This window comes from Saccoglossus kowalevskii, chromosome 10, assembly GCF_978046115.1.
Source record: "Saccoglossus kowalevskii chromosome 10, keSacKowa6.1, whole genome shotgun sequence".
Taxonomy (NCBI): domain Eukaryota; kingdom Metazoa; phylum Hemichordata; class Enteropneusta; family Harrimaniidae; genus Saccoglossus; species Saccoglossus kowalevskii.
Genome location: NC_140650.1, coordinates 22,655,929 through 22,677,772, shown reverse-complemented (window position 1 = coordinate 22,677,772; position 21,844 = coordinate 22,655,929). Strand labels below are relative to the sequence as shown.

Genomic DNA, 21,844 nt, shown 5'->3' with positions numbered 1-21,844 from the left:
AGAAGGGAATGGTATAATTCGTGACCGCAATTCAATTGTTATTTTTATTTTATTTGTGAACTATAACTAATTTATGAAAACTACTTCATTTGGTCAAACTATTTGTGGAGATCCTTGGAAGTATATTTGATATTGAAATTATGTTTCACTTGAATTACTGATAGATTCCTAATATTGCACCGCCTTTCTCTTAAATTTGCAAATAACACCACACCATGTTCACACGTGTGCCAAAAAGCCGTCTTTATAGTTAAACCGGTGTTGAAACCGTGTGAATATAAAAAGGCGGGACCACGTTGATTTAGTTTAAGCCGCCCTAAAATGTCAATTCTCGACCAGCATCCCATCTTCACAGAAACAGCTTTAGCACGTTCTCAGTGACAGCCTCGCTCTGGAGTTCCACTCACTGATAACAACTGAAAACGGTTGTTACAAAGTTAGACAAGCCGGCTTTGTGGCACACATGTGAAAACGGTATAAGACAGTGATTACGAATTACGCGTCTTAGGCATCTCTCACATTATTTTTTAAACAGTGGTATCAAGGTTTTTTTAAGTTGAATTTTCATCAAAATATTAACTTGATAATATTGTCTACATGTAGTATATTCACCTAAAAGGCGTGTCACGGATTGGGATGAATATATACACCCACCAAATTACTTAACACTTTCGTTTGAACTTAATGAGAACTTCAAGTGAAATATTTGTATTACTGAAAAATACATATATGCAGTGGTTCTACGACAGACTTGAAGACTTACAGCGTTTTTTTAAATCAGCTGTTTCCCAACTTGATCTCGATAGAGAAATATGGTCAACTACAAAGGGGAGCAGTATAAGAATTATGTTTTTGTGTATAAGGGTTTTTATTCTCTCTGTTGTTAATGTAGACCGCGCAAGAAAAGTTGAGAAATGTGCTATAATGTATAGAAGTGAGAATTAATTTGCATCCAAGCAAAAGGGTAGTCCATATAACTAGTTTGACCAACTGTACTTTTGTCAGTACTAGGCTACATACCGATGACAATCCTGGCAAGTGGGAACTGCGGAAATGCTGCCAGAAAATGCATCGCTACATTTTGTTTATGACCAGTTGTCACATGTTACATCAAATCCGGTTGAGCGCACGCTTTAGAGGCGCCTCTAATCAGATCTATTCATTTTACCGAGGTAACAAACGTTTCGTTAGAATCCCGCTTGGGTTCACGGGGGTGGAGTATGTATATATCGAGCTCGCTAAACCCTGCGATTCTTATGATGCCGATTTTAATGAAACTTGATAACAAAGACCCTGTAGTTACGAATATAAACCTTGACCAGATCTAATCACCATACAATGACTTCTCACAAAGGTCAAACTAAAGTATAAGTAACAAAGCTATTTTATAATAATGAACTCCAGATGGCACTGATTATAATAATATGAAAAAACATAGTCAGTCACACAAAGGAAATGAAATGAGACATATAGTTGTACAAAGTGAACCCAATAGTATATGCAAAATAGAAAATGCTGCTCAGTGAACAATAATTACAAACACTATATATGCAAACGTGTAGTATTATATTATCTTATGCGAACTAATAGGATTTAACTTTACATGTTTAAGAAAATAACAAAGTAATCTAAAATATATGCTTGTACCGAAGACAGTACCGATACGTATAAAAGACAAGTGTAAAGGTGTTAAACTCTGCAGCTATTTGAGAAGAGTACTGCTCACAGTAAAAACCGTCAAGCACATGATGACAATTGTGTTTGAAAATAAAATTTGACAATATAAGAATGTCACAACAATGCCAACCTAATGTAAAAACATTTCAACTCAAATAAAAAAACAAATACAAATAATGTTGGCACTGATCTCACCCCATAGTTATTACAATCACGATCTATAAATTGCGTCTATATTTGCGTCTCTTAATTGTCACTCGCAATAATTGAGATATGAAAAGTCAAAATATAAATAAACTTTTATAATGGTACATCATTACTTTACTGAAAATCAGTATTTTACAAAGACCAAAAAGAATTTACTATGTGGATATAGCCTTTTGCATTTTGAGGCTACATACATTCACCAGTTACTGTTCTAGTGCTTTATTTTTCCAAAATCATGTATAATTATTTTAATTAAAAAGTACACACACAAGTATGTGTCACGGAATATACCTCAACGCAGTGGTAAACTGTAATGTGTTTACGTTTGGTTGCTAAAATACACCAAGCGTGTCCCCTTAACAACGCTATTTATAGCGCTGACAAATCCCCACGTGTGTCATTAATTTTGCGAATAATACTATTTCATCTCATAATAATCAAAGTCTAGAGGGTGGGGTTCATGAAATTTTGCTGGAGATCCCTGTAGTCAATTAACCCACGTAATATTATTCACACCGTAATCTGAAAATGTGGTTGTACCAATGACAGTACCAATACATATAAAATAAAAGTGTAAAGGTTTTAAACTCTGCAGCTATTTGAAAAGAGTACTGCTCACAGTTTAAACTGACAAGCATATGTTGACAATTGAGTTTGGAAATAAACTTTGCAATATAAAAATGTCAAAACAATGCCAACCTAAAACATTATAAAAATTTCAACTTATTGATAATATACAAAAAAACACTCAAATAAAACAAATAATTTTGGCAGTGATCTCACCCCATAGTTATTACAATCACGATTTATACATCGCGTCTGTATTTGCGCATCTTAATTGTCATTCGCAACAATTGAGATATGAAAAGTCGTTTACAAAATATTAAAAAACTTTTAAAATGACCCATCAATACTTCACTGAAAATCAGTATTTTACAAAGACCAAAGGGAAATTACTACGTGGACACAGCCTTTTGCATTTTGAGGCTACATAAATTCACCGGTCACTGTTCTGGTGCTTTCTTTTTCCAAAATCATGAATAATTATTTTAATTAAAAAAATCACACACAAGTATGTGTCTCGGAATATACCTCAACGCAGTGGTAAACTGTAATGTGTTTACGTCTGGTTGCTAAAAGCACCAAGCGTGTCCCCTTAACAACGCTATTTATAGCGCTGACAAATCCCCATGTGTGTCATCAATTTTGCGAACAATACTATTTCATCTCCTAATAATCAAAGTCTAGAGGGTGGGGTTCATGGAATTTTGCGTCCAAATTATTCAGTTGATAAGCATTTCGATCCAGTGGTTTTTATTTCCTTATAGAGCAATACATACATATAAACGGCACATACACATGCAGTGTTCACGCTAATACTAATTCTATCGCGCAAGGAATACATAATATAACAAACGTGTATAACAATTCACAAAGCACAAAGGGGCCGCCGAGAACGGGACCAAAATGGTTCACTTTGCAACCAAAATAACAACTTACTAATAATGTGGAGATCATTTCATTATTAATACCACAATGCATATATTACATGCAATTATAATATCAATTCTACCTTACCTTCTACGGAGTCAAATCTGATCAAATACACGCTATGATCCGATTCAATGTCACCAGGACTGTCAATGCGAAGAACATTTTCTACATTGCCTCTATGAGAAATGCGTTGTTGAAAAAAGTTGATCAACTTTTCAATTGCTGTACTGGTAGCAACGTTCACAGGAACATTCAAAACTAAAATTGACTTTGTGAAATGAGCAGCCATTGACTCAAATCAAGAGCAACTACCCAAATGACAAATCCTCTACTGTGAAATTACAGTGGGTGGAACTTTAAAATAGACTAGATATTTCGATGATATTTTGATTGACAGGAACATTCAGAACTAAAATTGATTTGGTGGAGTGAGCCATTGACTCGGAACTAGAGCAACTACTCGAATGACAATACCTCTACTGTGAAAACACTTTAAAACAGTCAAGGTTTCGAAGATTGGTTGATTAGATCAACGAATCACGTGTTATATCACGTGTTATGACACCTTAAGTTGATATGCGACAATGCAGGTAAAAGGCCCTTTAGCCTAACAAACATATTCCTTGTTGATAGTTTAATTTTTCAATGATATACACTGAATTTTGATTATAATCTGGGCATCAATAGCGACCAACTCCACAAGCTCGAATGAGGTGACATAGTTAAGATATGGAGCAGGCAGAACAATGCGACACTATGCCTTTCCATGCCTGACTTTTTGAATAAGGTGAAAATGATGTGCGATTTTACTGGAGACCCCTGTAGTCAATCAATCTGCGTAATAATACTCCCACCTGTAAGTGTACATGCCACTTTGCTGGCAGCGTGTGGCAGTTAAGCTTTTGAGTCTGAAGTAATGACTAAATGTATATAACACGGACAAAATGAAATCAGCTTTGGACAAGGAAAGAGATTATCTCGAAAAATCATTGATAGTAGTTACAATATGGTAAAACGATAAAATTAAAAAAAGATAAAACTAATCAAAGCTGGTTAAAGAGGATGACACCAACATTGTTTTTGGTGCCTGGCAACAGTTCCGGAGATTGAATGTCACTGTTGTCTCTCCTGAATTTTTTTTGTATGTGCAAATTGCAAGTGCTAGTGCTGACACATAGTGCATTTTTGCCACAGAAGTCATATTCATGTTTAGGACTACATGACAGGGCTGTGCGGCCATCTTCCTTTCAAATTTAATGCGCTCTCCTGGTGACAACCAGGCTCGCTCGAACACAATCACCTGCAGACCTTAACAAAGGTTCCCCCAAAGTCGCATTCGTTAGTGAATAAATCTCGGCCAGTGGAATTTGCCTTCCCATAGAGTCTGTGGCACACTCATCCAAGGTATAGGTCAACCCTTTTGATGTTCAGCCTAAGGTAGGATTTGAACTTGGGTCTACCGATCATAAGTCTGATGCGCCAACCACTATGATACCAGTGACACCAACTTACTGAATTTGTACCTTTGGTTCAGAGAATCCCCGTTGGACTAAGTCCAAAACGGGTTCCTCCAAAACGCCATTGCATGTGCATGTTACCGGTGAAGGTAACGATGCCCATACTACAGAGACAACACGCGATGCGTGGGCATGTGGTGTGAAAAATTAAGTTCATCGCTCGCTACGTAGATTCGCATCTGCGATTGCATAATCCCTATGGCGTGATATCTGCAATTTCGGGATAACTAGTCTAAAACGGTTTCAACAAAAATACCGTTGTATGTGTTACACAAATACACAATGCTTTTATTTACATTTGAAGGCACAACATTTTCTAAAAGCAGCAAGAACTAGTCATGACTTATTAGTATTTCCGTGGAATTCAAGGCAAATTTGAAGCCCAATTCATTCGCCCAGGAGGCTTGTTTATTGGAGGTGTGGCTATGTTAATCACGTCTTTGTTAAAGTTGGAACTGGTGATTTTAAAGACAAAATAGGAAATTTTACACATATTTATATGCACATGCAATGGGGTATACGTTGATAAATTCCCAAATCATTTAGCAAGCGTCAGTGCGAACAATAGGAGGTGTGGATATTCCTTTCTGTCTTGTTGCAAAAATAGCTACAAAGACGCCGGTTCAATAAATTCTTACTGAGCAAAAATGGTCGAATTTGTCATTGTCAACCCACTTTATACATAAGCTCACTGCACTTACAGAACTTGGAAAGCATATAACTTGCGTCTGGTTTTCATTATCAGCAGTATTAATGTAATTAAACTGTCCACCTATTTTTATGTCTATCAAATGTATTAATTTCAGACACATTTTTGCACTTGCTATTACATCATTGTAATGAACAATGTTTTTAAAATCCTTTCAGATTTTGAGAAAAAGGTTTGTCAATTTTTGTCAAGATTCCATGTCAGAAGCAGACTGTACACGAATATTTTGTGGATTTTGCCAAAAGCTGACAAATATGACACTCATGGGGTTAAGAGATCGACATGCTAAGGTAGGACAGTGTCAAGCAATCATATATATATATATATATATATATATAAAATTACAACGCATGACGCACACTATCGAGCAGTATTTACCGACTATGTCCTAATGAGTTTTTTGCACTTGAATAAAGAACTTTTTATTAAATAATATAGTGTGCATCGTAGCAAAACAATGCGATCCAAGTTTTCTGAGGTACTACTCCTGTAACCAGTGGTAACAGTAAGACGAGGTGTCTGGTGGGATGTGTCCTTTTGTACCGCTCAAAAAATACACTTTTGTAAGGCTTCATTGTCAGTTTTCAACTGTAATTTCGTTCCACTGATGCATGCCTTGTTCATTTCTTAGTGTAGTTAAAATGAACAAAACTTGACACTGTTTTGCGGTAACTGCCACCAAGAATTCCTGGCTTGGAACCCCCATAGTAAATGTTTGTCTCCAAGATTCGGGCGATGTTCGTGGGCCTGTCACGACAAAATTTGTCCCTTTCTGATCGGGCAGACAAATTGCAGGCAGAACATGTTGTCTCCACTGTAGACGCCTCTCGGTCGGCAAACGGGAAATAGAACACCAGGAAGTGACGTTCGCATTCAAAGGATGTTGTGGGAAGTCATCGGCCCTAGTGACCCAATGTTCATACTCTCACCTTCGATCTTGAAGCAGTCACTTTTATTAGCGTAGTGGCTTCCGGCATCCCAGACAGTGGGATCAAAGGCAACACCGACTGCGTGACTCCCTCGTCCGACAGATTGCTGAATGTGATGGAGTGTGCACAGATGGTGTTTATGGTGTTTGTGGCCAGCACACTGGAATGCATTATGCTGTCTCTCCAGGACTCCAGGGCGCATCAGCCTCCTAGACCAGCAGACACAGTTGTTGGTGGAATATTGCACAGCTATGTGTGATATCCTGTCGTGTCATCTGGCTCTCTTGGCAGGGGCTACCTCTTTGCAGCAGGATGCTGTTTTGGCAGTGTGTTTTTGCTGGCAAATCCAAGTAGTGGGGAAGCGAATTTGGCGGTTCCATCTGCGACAAGGAGGCTGGACAAGCATTCGGTAGGAGACAGATCCAGAGCTTTTCAACTCTTACTTACCTCTGGGGGACTCGCCTCGGCGGAGAGAAATTGCCGCCGATATAGAATTGCCGAAACTGTGGCCACATATCCCTGTCGCACTCAGATTGTGCCAATGTATTTTGACTTCGAAGCAGTGAGTAACCAACCCCTGAAGAGGTGGTGACATAACCTCCCCTGTTGATCCCTCCGCTCCGTTGAGACCCCTGAAAGCGAAAGCAATCTGGCAGGAGGTAGACAGTTTGATTACAAAGAGCATACACAGGCAAGAAGAGTCTGAGCAAGTCCGAGCTTCTATTCACACATCTTGTAGTTCCAAAAGCTGCAGATGGCTAGCTTTCAGTTCTGGAACTAAGCAAGCTAAATCAGTATGTGCTCCTTTGTCAGTTCTGCATGGAGACACCAAACATGGTTTTACTTTTCGTGCATCGTTTTGATTGGTTAGCTTCACTAGACTCCTTCGATTCACCCATTTGGGCCAAGTATTCAAATTCAGGGTGCTCCCCTTTGGGTTATGCATGGCTCCATATGTGTTCACCGGAGTGTTAAAACAGGTGGTGCTGCTGCTGCATCAGTTCTCGGTACGCATCAACCTGTACCTAGACGACTGGTTGGAGCTAATTGCACACCACTTTCCAGGGGTGCGGAACAGCCAAGCGGATGCCCTTTCTCGGTGACTCAGTTTCCAGAACACGGAATGGCAGGTACCACAATGTTTCACCCCAGAATACTAAGCTCCTTGGCCATGGATGCATTATCAATTCTGTGGACCCACATGGATGTGGGCGCCTTTCCTCCCTTCCTGCTGATTCATAGGGTACTCAAGAAACTTTGAGAGGAGCACACCTGAATCTGGGCGCCCAACTGGCCAACTACGGCCTGGTTTCCACTACTGTTGAAAATGTTAGTGCTTCCGGACATCCCAGATCCCGTCCAACCCAACGGCACACTACCAATTACACGCATGGAGGCTCTCAGTAGACTTGCACAGACGGAAGGTTTATCTGAGCGGGCTGCCAACATCCTGGCCAGGGCTAATGGGGTTCCACCACTGCAGTCTACGACTTCAAGTGGTTGACTCCACGTTGATTAGTGTAGTGGAAGGGAAGTTGATCCATGCCACCCCATTGTGATTTTTTTCATCCATCTGTTTAGCAATCGTTGGCTATAGATCAGCCTTGTCATCCGCCATTGAAAACTTTTTGGGGACAAGACTAGCCGATTGTCCTATTATTAAGAGACTGCTTTTCATAATCAGATGCCTAGACCCCAATCTAGGGAACCACTTAATTGTGACTTGTGGTTGTGTTGTCAGCTCTAAGCAGACCACCTTTTGAATCACTGGAATTAGCACCACTGAAGTATTTGACGTGGAAAACAGTCTTCCTTCTAGCTCTTACCTCTGGTAGACGTCATTCTGAGTTAGGAGCATTTTCCATCTCGGAAAATATGGACAATCAAGCTGTGCTAGAGACACGAATCAGGTTTCATGCCAAGAAACAAATCCCAGGGCATGATTGTCATCCCCCTATTGTCCAATATTGTTGGCCTGGAGGATCAGGAGTTACTTCAATGCTTGGTTCGAGCTATGAGAGAGACATACTAAGGAGTCGAGGCAAGACAGCTACTGGAGAATGCAAAACATCTTTATCAATTATTACCTAAGAGATGCGCAATCCATTTTAGATTGGATCCCATCATCGCGGGCCAAACTTTGATTGTTGTTCCAGCCAAGATGATCACAGTGATGCCTGCGCATAGGTGATAGAACAGTCTCAGGTACAGATTCGTGCAGAGAAGTTTCTCCCGTCAGCGCTCCATTAACATTCCCAGGTCTTCCTTTCGACATATGTCATCATGCAGAACTGTTTCGGCTTTTTTTTGAATGCTAGTTACTCCCAAAATTGGGTTTGGATCTAGCATCCTCTGGCAATGCCGACCCCGCCACACTATCAGCAGTATGCTTTTACTATAGGGACGACACTGGAATGAAAAAAAGTTGATGGATGGACGACAGATGTGGTCAACCCAAGAGCTCTGCTCAGTCATCTTTGATGTCATCCTTATGACAAGGATTATTATAAATGAGACAAATGTTATGATGTAGTCGACATTAACAACATTCATTTTTCTTTCAAGCATTATTAAACTCAAACAGCAAATTTTATGCTGTACAGTTTTAACATTTGTAATTGCAGTGGTGTAACACATTAACACATCAAAAATGCAGCATAAATTTGCACATATTGTATAAATATTGCTTAAAATTCAACACAGTTTTGAATCATATAACCACTATCTGAAATTGGCATTTAGATTATGATAAAAGGATTGTCAGTTTTTGTCAAAAAGCAGATATTGTGTGAATGTTACCAAAACCTGACACTCATAGGGTTGAGAGATCAACATGCTAAGGTGGGACATTGTCAAGCAATCACAACTTATAATAAATTGAACTAGCTTTTAACTGAGCCTGATTTCAAATAAAAACAGCTTGGTGTATATCCATGTGTATATGTATATATATATATAATAATAATAAAATCAAGATAAATCTTGTGCAAATCACATCACAAAGACATGTATATTTTAAATTCTCCCATTTTTTCCTCATTTTATGAGCATTCCCTTTTTTAACCACTGTACACAAGTTTAAAAGTTCAAGCATTATGTATAGTTATTTTTGTGTCCTGTACATCATCAAAGGTCATACAATCAATGTGTTTAAGTGATATACGACCCATTGTTTTGCTGTCAGTTCAGCTCTGTGATGTTGTGTCTTTGTTTAAATATTTGTGTTGCTGTATTAAACAGGCGAACAAGGCTACAAGTTTAGACTATCTTCTTGTGTGTGAATTAAAATTACCCATTCTACAATTAGAATGGGCAACAATTAAGGCAAAAATGTATGTGATTTTTTTAAAAATATAACCACATAAAAATCACCAAATCTCACTAAAATATTGTTTTAGACACATGCAAATGCATGGTCAAAGTGACTCTACACAAGAACATGAAATGCAATGCAATGTGAAAACTGTAGAAAATTACAACGCATGATGCACACTACAATATAAAATGTGCTAGTGAATTTTATAAATTATATTATACACTAGTAGCTTTGCACTGAGTGGCTTTCACAGTGAGTGGATTTTGTAGCCAGTAGCTTTCATGGGGAGAAGGGCTTTGTGTTGGTGCTATTCTGGGAATACCATCCTTATGAGCTGTTAATTTGCTCTTATAACTTGTGCAGTTGCTCTGGCAGGATTCCCTAAGACCCATGCTTTGACATGTTTCCTAGACCAAAAAACATTTGACCATTTATAGAATGGGCTTTGCATTATGCATTTTTTATATACTGGTTAGTGACATGCTGTAAGTAATGATAGCCATAAAATAGGACAGTGACTATCATAGGAATAGTATATTCATAGACGCATGTATTTTTAATTACTAGTGAATTATATTATTAATTATATTATATAAATTATATTACACACTGCTGGTATATGAGTAAGCATCAAGAAAGTGTAAGGTAGGTTCTCTGGTCAGAAAGTTGACAAAAGACACTACTGGGTAGTCTCCAAATTAATTTAAAAACATAGCACAATGGTGATTGATGTGATATTTGAATAACTCAACTAATGCAATGAAGCGTCACACACCAAAATGATTGCTCAAGAACAAGACTAATATGATATATGTCAAAGGTCACTAGCATTTATTCAACCTTGCATGCAAATAGGGAAAATGGATTCCTGTACAGGGTGATACTATGGGAGCAAGCTCAACATAGAGGACAGTGGCAGTTACTAGGCCGATAGGAGAGTTGTGGTCTATGACTGTTTAGTAATTGTGGCAATGGTCATTGGAAGGGCATATCCTGTAAGATGGAACTCATTTGTGTATGTAATGCATGGATATGTATAATTGATGATGTGGGTGTACAGGAAATTGAAGCTGAAACATGAAGTATATATATTTTATATATATTTATGCATTATTTGGTTACTGTACATGTGACTGAATTGAGAATGACAAAGTTAGACAATATGACATGTGATCTTGAGATGACCTTGAACTTTCCTTGAAATATCTTGATGGAGGGGTGATATCCTGTCCCTCGACATGCATGCAATCAACATGTGAACTTGAGATGACCCTGGCCTGGCCTGGCCTGGCCTGGCCTGGCCTTGAAGATTTTGGGGAGGTGTTTCAGTCCCTCCCACCCTCACTGTTCAGTATCACTCATATAAAAGCAACAAATGTATAAACCTGGAAATTAACTTGACCTGAACTTGAGGATTTCTGGAAAATATTTGCCCATCCAGGTTATTTTCAGAAACAATGTGTACTGAGAAAGCCTAACTTCCAACTGATATTGTTGTCTACATGAGTCCATGCACTATACATAGCCCATATATATGGGAAACAGTAAAAATAAAAAAAATAAAAAATCATAACTTCAATACAAATGAAGATATCTTCACCAAATGAACAAACTTGAGGAAGGACCAGTTCATGTGTCTACATTATGAATTTCAAAGCAGGTGTGGCAGGTGGTTCCAGAGAATAATTAAGTCGAAAATGCGCAAAACATTTTTTTTTTAAATGCACTACAATTTACACTCGCATATGGTGCCATGAAAATTTAGAGTCAGAGTGTAATCCATGTCAACAACATTCATGCCGCATTTCAAAGCAATCTGACAAGCGATTGTGGAAAAATCATTTTTAACCATAAATGACAAGGTTCACATATGATGTCATGAAATGAACAAATTTGACCATGAATTGAATTCGGCCATGAATACACATGTACTGTACATCAGGATATATATCAATTATTGACAACACTAATCTATGCACTGTCCACATGTGTGTAATCTCACACCACCTACCCTAACAGTAGTGTTGTATTTCAGCATTGCTAAGGTAGGAATTTCACATCAGGTTGTGTAGCGATACCGACGTCCACACACGTTTACATGCAACACAATCAAGTACTCGTTACAAATTCGGGCATAGCCTTTGGCACCAGGATCAACTTTGGCGATTAATAAAAAAAACTTGTTAGCAAATATGGAAGGGTTGTATTTTACGCACATACTGTAGAGCACAATGTTGATGAAGGGTACACTAACTTAAATAAAATACAATGTTACTCATTGATGATGTACACAACATATAAGAGGTATTCATGATGATGTCACTTGTTGATGACGTACACAGCAAGAAGGGGTTCACGGTTACGTCACAATGTCATTCATACTGTCACTCGCAGGTTCGCAGACCAAGTATAGTCTCACAACATATCATCTGATACAATACAGCATTGTTTATTCCTTGTTTCAACCAGCCAACGCATGACGAGTTATCTCAAATTGACTAACAATGTGACAGAATGACATGGTAATAAACAGATTAATTAGAACAAACACTAAGTTGCTCATCAATGTGAAAAATAAATACTGAGTATGATTAAATACAATAAGGACTATATCATATGCAAGCCTTGATAGTAAAGTGTTTAACGATTTCACAGCGCAACTACATATATTTACCGTAATCACCCTATTAGGCTGATCAGTCATACAACAACGTATCCACTATGTTTTACTAGCCTACAAAATACATATGGTTACAAAAGTATTTACTGTGATACATTTTTATGAATACAGAATATCATATTTTATATTATACAAGCAAATCAGATTTTGTTCTACCTATAAACATGCCATCGCCATGGCATTTGGAATAACATAAAATGCAAATGACAATGGTGGCAGTATAAGGTTTTCACCAGGGTGAATATGCCGTGGTGACAAATCTGGCAATGTGTGATTATTTATCATCCTCACGGCAACTCCATTTAAATCAACAATTCTGAAAAACAAAAATAAATATTTGTTCATTTACACTTATCAGGATACTTGGGGTGATCAGATTTAAATATTAAAAGGATTCATTCATGTGAGACTAATTAATACATATTGTTAATTACAGATTCATAGCAAATAATTCATTTGAATAATCTTTAGCATTAACCTTTTCACCACCAGACTTTCCCACCAAAATTATTCCGCACTTTTTTCGTGTATTCTTTAATATTTCTGGCATTGAACCCTAATTTTGGGGCCAAAAGACCAAATTTTGATCAATTTTCAGATTTCACCCCAAAATTGCCTATTTTTGCTTCAATCTTCTGAAGGAAAGTGCAGATTGTTAACAGGAATAATTTGTGATGGTAGTGATAAGGTTAATGCCTAAGGTTAATAGTGATAATGATTAATATGATCCTCAAACTGACAGCATAATTACAAACCTTACAGTTAGGTTGTGTCTATCATGTGGAGTTAATAAATACTCATCAACTGACAGCTCACTGAAAGCATTTGGAAGAATTATTTCTGTATCATGTTTAGTATGCAATGATAAGGCATATATTGTGATAGGACCATGTGGGTAATCAGAACTGAAATAGAAATACATAGATATCCGTTGCAATGCATGGTGGGTATATTACATAGATTGTGAGGGAACCATGTGAACAATCATAACTGAAATAGAAATACATAGATGTCAGTTGCAATGCATGATGTGCATACTACATAGATTGTGATGGAAACATGTAGGTAATCAGAACCGAAATAGAAATACATAGATATCAGTTACAATGCATGATGTGTATACTACATAGATTGTGATGGAACCATGTGGGTAATCAGAACTGAAATAGAAATAAATAGATATCAGTTGCAATGCATGATGTGTATACTACATAAATTGTGATGGAAACATGTAGGTAATCAGAACCGAAATAGAAATACATAGATATCAGTTACAATGCATGATGTGTATACTACATAGATTGTGATGGAACCATGTGGGTAATCAGAACTGAAATAGAAATAAATAGATATCAGTTGCAATGCATGATGTGTATACTACATAAATTGTGATGGAACCATGTTAGTAATCAGAACTGAAATAGAAATACATAGATATCTGTTGCAATGCATGATGTGTATACTACTGTTACGTTCAGACGCTCGTACTCGACTCGTATAACAAATAAAACGCCCGAACGCAAGCAGTGTGCAAGATAGAACGGTAGTATATTTTCAATGGCCTATTGAAATGTCACATAACTTTGTGTGCTACACCACACCTCAAACTAGCAGTATGCTAGCAGTAGCATACATCCAATATAGACTTCCGTTTAAAAACGGCAAAAAGAACAAACAGTCAAAATTAACAATACTAATCAAATCAAAGAGTTCGTTTTGTGCTGGCCTGTCACTCCGTCGTCTTCGAACTTTTGTCACGACTCCCAGGTGGTGTCAATCTTCATTCATTCATCTCCGTCGAAGCGTACCAAGTTTCAGCTCACACGTGGACTTCTTCCAGCTTCTTCCAACACGTCACCGGAACGAAAACACAAGCCAGAACGGACAGCTAACAATGTTCAAGAACAATACCCATTTCTTAATAAACTGATAAACCAGTCAGTGATACTGGTAAAAATTATAGTGCTATCAGTTCACCGTCTATTTGGAGTCTTTTTGCTATCAGTCTACCGTCTAATTGCCATCTACCTCGTCAACGTAAAACAAAAAGGCTTTTATAGCCAAAGCAGACTCCCTAACTCAGTACAAATAAATATGCAAAATAGGGATAAATTGACAAAAGAACACAACATAAAGCGACCGAGGACAATATGACATTTCAATAAAACCCCAACTACAAGTTACACAAATAATAAATACATAAAAATAAACTCAAACGTAACAACTGCATAAATTGTGATGGATGCATGTGGGTAATCAGAACTGAAATAGAAATACATAGATATCTGTTGGAATGCATGATGGGTATACTACATAGAATGTGATGGAACCATGTTAGTAATAAGAACTGAAGTAGAAATACATAGATATCAATTGGAATGGATGATGGATAGATTGTGATGGAAATATGTGGGTGATCAGAACTAAAATAGAAATACATATATATCAGTTGCAATGCATGATGGGTGTACTACATAGATTGTGATGGAACCATGTGAACAATCATAACTGAAATAGAAATATATAGATATCAGTTGGAATGCAAGATGTGTATACTACATAGATTGTGGTGGAACCATGTGGGTAATCAGAACTGAAATAGAAATACATATATATCAGTTGCAATGCATGATGGTATACTACATAGATTGTGATGGAACCATGTGGGTAATCAGAACTGAAATAGAAATACATAGATATCAGTTGCAATGCATGATGGGTGTACTACATAGATTGTGATGGAACCATGTGGGTAATCAGAACTGAAATAGAAATACATAGATATCAGTTGCAATGCATGATGGGTATACTACATAGATTGTGATGGAACCATGTGGGTAATCAGAACTGAAGTAGAAATATATTGATATCAGTGGCAATGCATGATGGGTATACTCCATATATTGTGAAGGATCCATGTGGGTAATCAGCACTGAAATAGAAATATATATACATCAGTTGCAATGCATGATGGGTATACTACATAGATTGTGATGGAACCATGTGGGTAATCAGAACTGAAATAGAAATACATAGATATCAGTTGGAATGCATGATGGGTGTACTACATAGATTGTGATGGAACCATGTGGGTAATCAGAACTGAAATAGAAATACATAGATATCAGTGGCAAAGCATGATGGGTATACTACATAGATTGTGATGGAACCATGTGGGTAATCAGAACTGAAATAGAAATACATTGATATCAGTTGCAATGCATGATGGGTATACTACATAGATTGTTATGGGACCATGTGGGTAATCAGAACTAAAATAGAAATATATAGATATCAGTTGCAATGCATGATGGGTATACTACATAGATTGTGATGGAACCATGTGGGTAATAAGAACTGGAATAGAAATACATAGATTTCAGTTGCAATGAATGATGGGTATACTACATAGATTGTAATGGAACCATATGGGTAATCACAACTGAAATAGAAATATATAGATATCAGTTGCAATGCATGATGGGTAACTACATAGATTGTGATGGGACCATGTGTGTAATCAGAACTGAAATAGAAATACATTGATATCAGTTGCAATGCATGATGGGCATACTACATAGATTGTGATGGAACCATGTGGGTAATCAGAACTGAAATAGAAATACATAGATATCAGTTGGAATGCATGATGGGTGTACTACATAGATTGTGATGGGACGATGTGTGTAATCAGAACTGAAATAGAAATATATAGATATCAGTTGCAATGCATGATGGGTATACTACATAGATTGTAATGGAACCATATGGGTAATCACAACTGAAATAGAAATATATAGATATCAGTTGCAATGCATGATGGGTATACTACATAGATTGTGATGGAACCATGTGGGTAATCAGAACTGGAATAGAAATACATAGATTTCAGTTGCAATGAATGATGGGTATACTACATATATTGTGATGGGACGATGTGTGTAATCAGAACTGAAATAGAAATATATAGATATCAGTTGCAATGCATGATGGGTATACTACATAGATTGTAATGGAACCATATGGGTAATCACAACTGAAATAGAAATATATAGATATCAGTTGCAATGCATGATGGGTAACTACATAGATTGTGATGGGACCATGTGTGTAATCAGAACTGAAATAGAAATACATTGATATCAGTTGCAATGCATGATGGGCATACTACATAGATTGTGATGGAACGATGTGGGTAATCAGAACTGAAATAGAAATATATAGATATCAGTTGCCATGCATGATGGGTATACTACATAGATTGTGAAGGATCCATGTGGGTAATCAGAACTGAAATAGAAATATATGGATATCAGTTGCAATGCATGATGGGTATACTACATAGATTGTGATGGTACCATGTGCGTAATCAGAACTGATATATAAATACATAGATATCAGTTGCAATGCATGATGGGTATATTACATAGGTTGTGATGGAATCATGTGGGTAATCTGAACTGAAATAGAAATACATATAGATCAGTTACATTGCATGATTGGTATACTACATAGATTGTGATGGAACCATGTGGGTAATCAGAACTGAAATAGAAATATATAGATATCAGTTGCAATGCATGATGGGTATACTACATAGATTGTGATGGAACCATGTGGGTAAATAGAACTGAAATAGAAATATATAGATATCAGTTGCAATGCATGATGGGTATACTACATAGATTGTGATGGAACCATGTGACTAATCAGAACTGAAATAGAAATATATAGATATCAGTGGCAAAGCATGATGGGTATACTACATAGATTGTGATGGAACCATGTGCGTAATCAGAACTGAAATAGAAATGTATACATATCAGTTGCAATGCATGATGGGTATACTACATAGATTGTGAAGGATCCATGTGAGTAATCAGAACTGAAATAGAAATATATATATACATCAGTTGCAATGTATGATGGGTATAATACATAGATTGTGATTTAACCATGTGGGTAATCAGAACTAAAATAGAAATATATAGATATCAGTTGCAATGCATGATGGGTATACTACATAGATTGTGATGGATCCATGTGAGTAACCAGAACTGAAATAGAAATATTTAGATATCAGTTGCAGTGCATGATGGGTATACTACATAGATTGTAATGGAACCATGTGGGTAACCAGAACTGAAATAGAAATATTTAGATAGCAGTTGCAATGCATGATGGGTATACTACATAGATTGTGAAGGATCCATGTGGGTAATCAGAACTGAATTGATTTGTCTGTTATCCAGTCTTGGAAGTTGTGTTTGTAGTAGAATATTTTGGCATTGGTCATTATTATTGTGGTAATATTGTCAAGGTGTTGCCTTTGAAAACCGGCGTTGTATCGCGTGGAAGTTGTGGAGTACTTGCAGAAGGTTGCACTGTTTTTTGAGAGTTAGAATCAAAAGCCAGTTCGCGTAGTTGGGCTGAAGGCTGTCTTATTCTCATATCACGCGCCAGTCTCGTAATTACAGGGCGAGAGTAAACTTGGGTAAAGTTAGTTTACGGACAGGTGAATGCATTTCAGCTATTTCTTTAGTAAAATATGCTAACTGAAACTAAGAAACATATAGAAATATTATATAGAAATAAACAGGTGCTAAAATTGTGCAAATCAATTCAATCGAGAATCAGTTTACTTCTTTTATATTGTTTTATTTTATTGCATTCGAAATAAAGTAAAATTGACAATGCACGCCCAGGTAGATTTCTTGAAATGCATATCGATTAGGTAACTTCCCCCCGGTAAAATATTAAAAATTTTAAGCAATTTGAGCCGTGGTATTAGAGAGAAATATCAACGTATTTGTCTCATTATTCATAAAGTTTGTTATTTGCTACGATCACATTAAAGAGAAAATAAAACCGCTTGCTTGACAATTGATCAAAATAGTATTTTGACAATCACAAAAACAACATTTTAGAGATTAAATTGTCAGCTAGTAAATGTATATTAACCCATATCGAGCAAACCGTATGATACGAGGTTCTACAAGAGCGCCACCAACGGTGAATTCAACCGATACATGAAGCAGATAATCTGGTAATCACATAAACATTTGGGGGAATAAGGCAGAAGCTTACTCATATTTGTATTCATGTGTCATTGACAGTACATTTATTATGTAAAATCATGAACCTATTACCTCATGGCACCATGTAATAACGGCATTCTTTTGTATTTCCTTAGAACACAATGTTTAAAAAAAACTTTTTTTGACACTACTTTAATCCCAGATTTGTAAAATAATTCAGGGCCCCATCATTTACAATATATGATATTTTCCGCTTATATCAGCACACCATATCTCTGCCACAGAAACCTATGGTAAATACTTTATAATACTGACAAAATAGCCACTATGCGCTGAAATACAACTTTTCTCGAAATTAAGGCTGGTGCCCCCCCCCCCCCCAACTTTTCAATGGAAAGCCGAAAAGTAATTCATTATGCAAATTAGGTAATTTTCATAGATGTATATAAACCAAAACATAAATAGATCTTTGTATTGCCTTATTTATGTGCCAAGATTCATTGAAAAAAGTAAGTACTTGAGTTATTGATGGAAAAGCGTATAAACTGTAAAACTGTACTGGTCCGTGCATTGTCCGTCCAAGGGGCATCATTGTACCAAGTTCCATTGAAATGGGATAGTTAATACTAGAGATATCAGTATAACAGCAGAAAAAAGGCAAATTATATAAATTAGGTGATTAATATCCCAATATTTCAAATCAAAACTAATCAGGTCTGTGCAAAGTCTCAGAGCATTAAAATTATCAGTTCTTGAAATATCAGTTGAAAACCGAAAATTATGGAAATTAGGTGATTATCAGGTCTGTGCATTGTCCTATAACATCTAAGTACCAAGTTTAATTGAAAGAATCCATTTTATTTTATTTAAGTGAATTGTTATCTAACAATTACAGTTGTTAAAGGTCCGTCGTTAATGACGGCCAAGTGAATATTTTCTGGTATCTAACATTTTGGTTTTCGACATAATATCAATTGATGAAATTGCGGTAAGTAATCACAATTTACATTTTATCTGTGATTCCCGAAAATAGTATTTTGAAATGAACGAGAAAAATCAAAATCCTATTTTCAATTAGGGACTTTTTATTTTAATTGAATCGTTAGGGGGCCTCAGGTATTTTTATTTTTTAAACGATCAACATCTCAACAAGTATTCCAGCTAGACTGTAAGGCCGTCGCTGATTGGCTGCTGAACTGGTTTCAAATACCCCAGGAAAGTGTTCTATGTTCTTCGTGTAATTAGGTGTTCGTATTTAAGAGATTTTTCCACACAAAAACGACGAATTCAGCCGAATTTTGTTATCGGCTGGCTTAATATTATCCCAATGGATCGTATCTGTGAAAGATTGGTATTTTTGTCCTGATTTGTAGGAATCCGAAAAACGCGTTTCACAACTTATTAAGTTTAATGCTGCATTCAAGATGGCGGCCCCCATATGGTAAATATCGTATTTATTTATTATCACGTGTGCGCCAGCTGACTGTATTTCTTTGTACTAGATCTGGATCATGTTGTTGCTACACATTTTTAGAATGCTACAATATGTGTAGCTATTCCATCAGAAGTTTCTTTCTATGATATATGCTACACACTGACCGAATTTTCTTGCTTTAAGATCTGTGGGGAGATTCATTTGTTTTATTGATCTTTACGAGTTAACATCTGCATGTATGTTATTGAAGAATAAACGAGATTGAGTTCTAGTTTTCATGACGTATTCGTTTCAGTTTTTTACAGCCGTGACGGAGAGGATTAGAACCACCCCTTTCTCCACAAGATCAGATGGTATTGGTATATTGCCATTTGCAACATATCGATCCATATTTCGTCTTGCAAGTGTTGCTGGAAGAAGTCTCACTTGACTATAACGTATGCAATGCCTTGCATGATGAACGAGCTCCAACACGGATTTTGATGTTGCTTGAGTAGCCATACCAATGACTATAAGCTTTGAAGTGAGTTTCTTTCCATTAGATACAGCATAGGCTATATAACATGAGTGTTAACTTTACGCTTACCTGGCATAAGTAGTTACAAATTACGTTTAGTTGTATACAATTTGTATTTTAAATATGACAGTTGTTATACTACTAACCAGCAATGCTCACAGTGAAATAACTGCTAAGCCTCCCAACCCGTCCGCCATTTTGAATTTGTGCCAAATTGCTTTCTGATAGTCACCATGGTAGTTCTAAATAGACTAATTCCATCGTTGCTAGCCGAAAAAAATAATCGAATGGTTGATGTAAAAGTGTTTTCTGAGACACGTTTTTGATCAGAGTCGAACTTTTGAAAGTAACCACAGGTTTATTCTTTAACGTGATCATAGTAAGACTAGTTAAGAATGTAGAGTATGAGTTACATTTCTCTCTAGTACTATTGCTCAAAATGCGCATAATGTTTTCAATAATTTTTACCAGTAACAAGTTATCTAATTAGTATGCATTACCAAGAATCCGTGTGTGTTTGCATTCACAATTTAAAATCTAATAATTGTTTAACGCAATAAAATCGAGCGTAGAACTCACTTGAGTTGTTTTTTTATGGATGAAATTTCAAGGGCTGTATGTAATGTTTCTAAGTTTCGTTGAAAATTTGTGTGAAGAATTGGCTAAGATGATTTCATCTATTCGTAAAAGAGACGTTGTTGCTTCGACAACGGCCTGCGTACGACTTACTTCGAAACGTTCCATCCAGATCGAACGTAAGTAAAAAGTCTGGAAATGAGGCATACTGAATGGACAAACGTCCCCTAGTGAGTTTTAACCACAATTTTGGTTGTATTACTGACTCGTGCACTTATTAATGTTAGGCATTTCTGAATTTAGAGCTTTACCAGATGTCAACGTTTGGAATCTTGGACCGCTACTAGGACACTAATTGTAGATATCGGCCTCTTTAGGATCTAGGTTCCAGTTATGGTGCAAGGCCAGTAGAACTGTAGAACATGGCAGAGACGCATTCTGCTAGCAATGTTTGCACAATTCAAGATTATCCACAGCAAAATAACTTTGGTTTTGAGAAGGTCATATAATTCCCCCTTAATCATTACCATATTCAGCAAAGGGTCTCAAATACTAGCCCAGAAGAAAACACTGTTTATAATTCCCAGTTCTCCGACTACAAAAACACGCGTCACGGCGTTTCGGGAAAAGGTCGACATACTAGACATTTGCATAACAAAATCTGATTGACGTTCCACTGAGTGTGTTTTATCAGCTATCAACTTGTTATATGTGTTAAAATATTTGAGTAAGTGCAAATGTTAAGGCCG

At 36.7% G+C, this 21,844-nt stretch overlaps 2 protein-coding genes across 2 annotated transcripts in view; both read right to left on the bottom strand.

Moving 5' to 3' along the window:
• The window catches only part of LOC102801482 (protein mono-ADP-ribosyltransferase PARP14-like), a 183,447-nt gene that overhangs the window by 110,759 nt on the left and 50,844 nt on the right, over positions 1-21,844 (bottom strand). The gene's annotated exons all lie outside the window — the stretch shown is intronic.
• Positions 12,596-18,704, bottom strand: LOC144346702 (heparanase-like). Its single transcript, XM_078007245.2, has 3 exons — positions 18,679-18,704; positions 13,285-13,434; positions 12,596-12,845 (listed from the first exon to the last, which is right to left on the bottom strand). Exons 1-3 carry the CDS (start codon positions 18,702-18,704, stop codon positions 12,686-12,688), a joined length of 336 nt encoding a protein of 111 aa, XP_077863371.2. The 3' UTR covers positions 12,596-12,685.

Bases quoted from the DNA above. Each gene is read 5' to 3' on its own strand.
- LOC144346702 (XM_078007245.2), bottom strand. From the start codon at position 18,704: ATGCCGTTATTACATGGTGCCATGAG. The intron at 13,435-18,678 runs GTAATAGGTTCA...TTTCTATTTCAG, and splicing joins TTATTACATGGTGCCATGAG to TTCTGATTACCCACATGGTC. The intron at 12,846-13,284 runs GTTTGTAATTAT...TTTGTTTTTCAG, and splicing joins AGACACAACCTAACTGTAAG to AATTGTTGATTTAAATGGAG.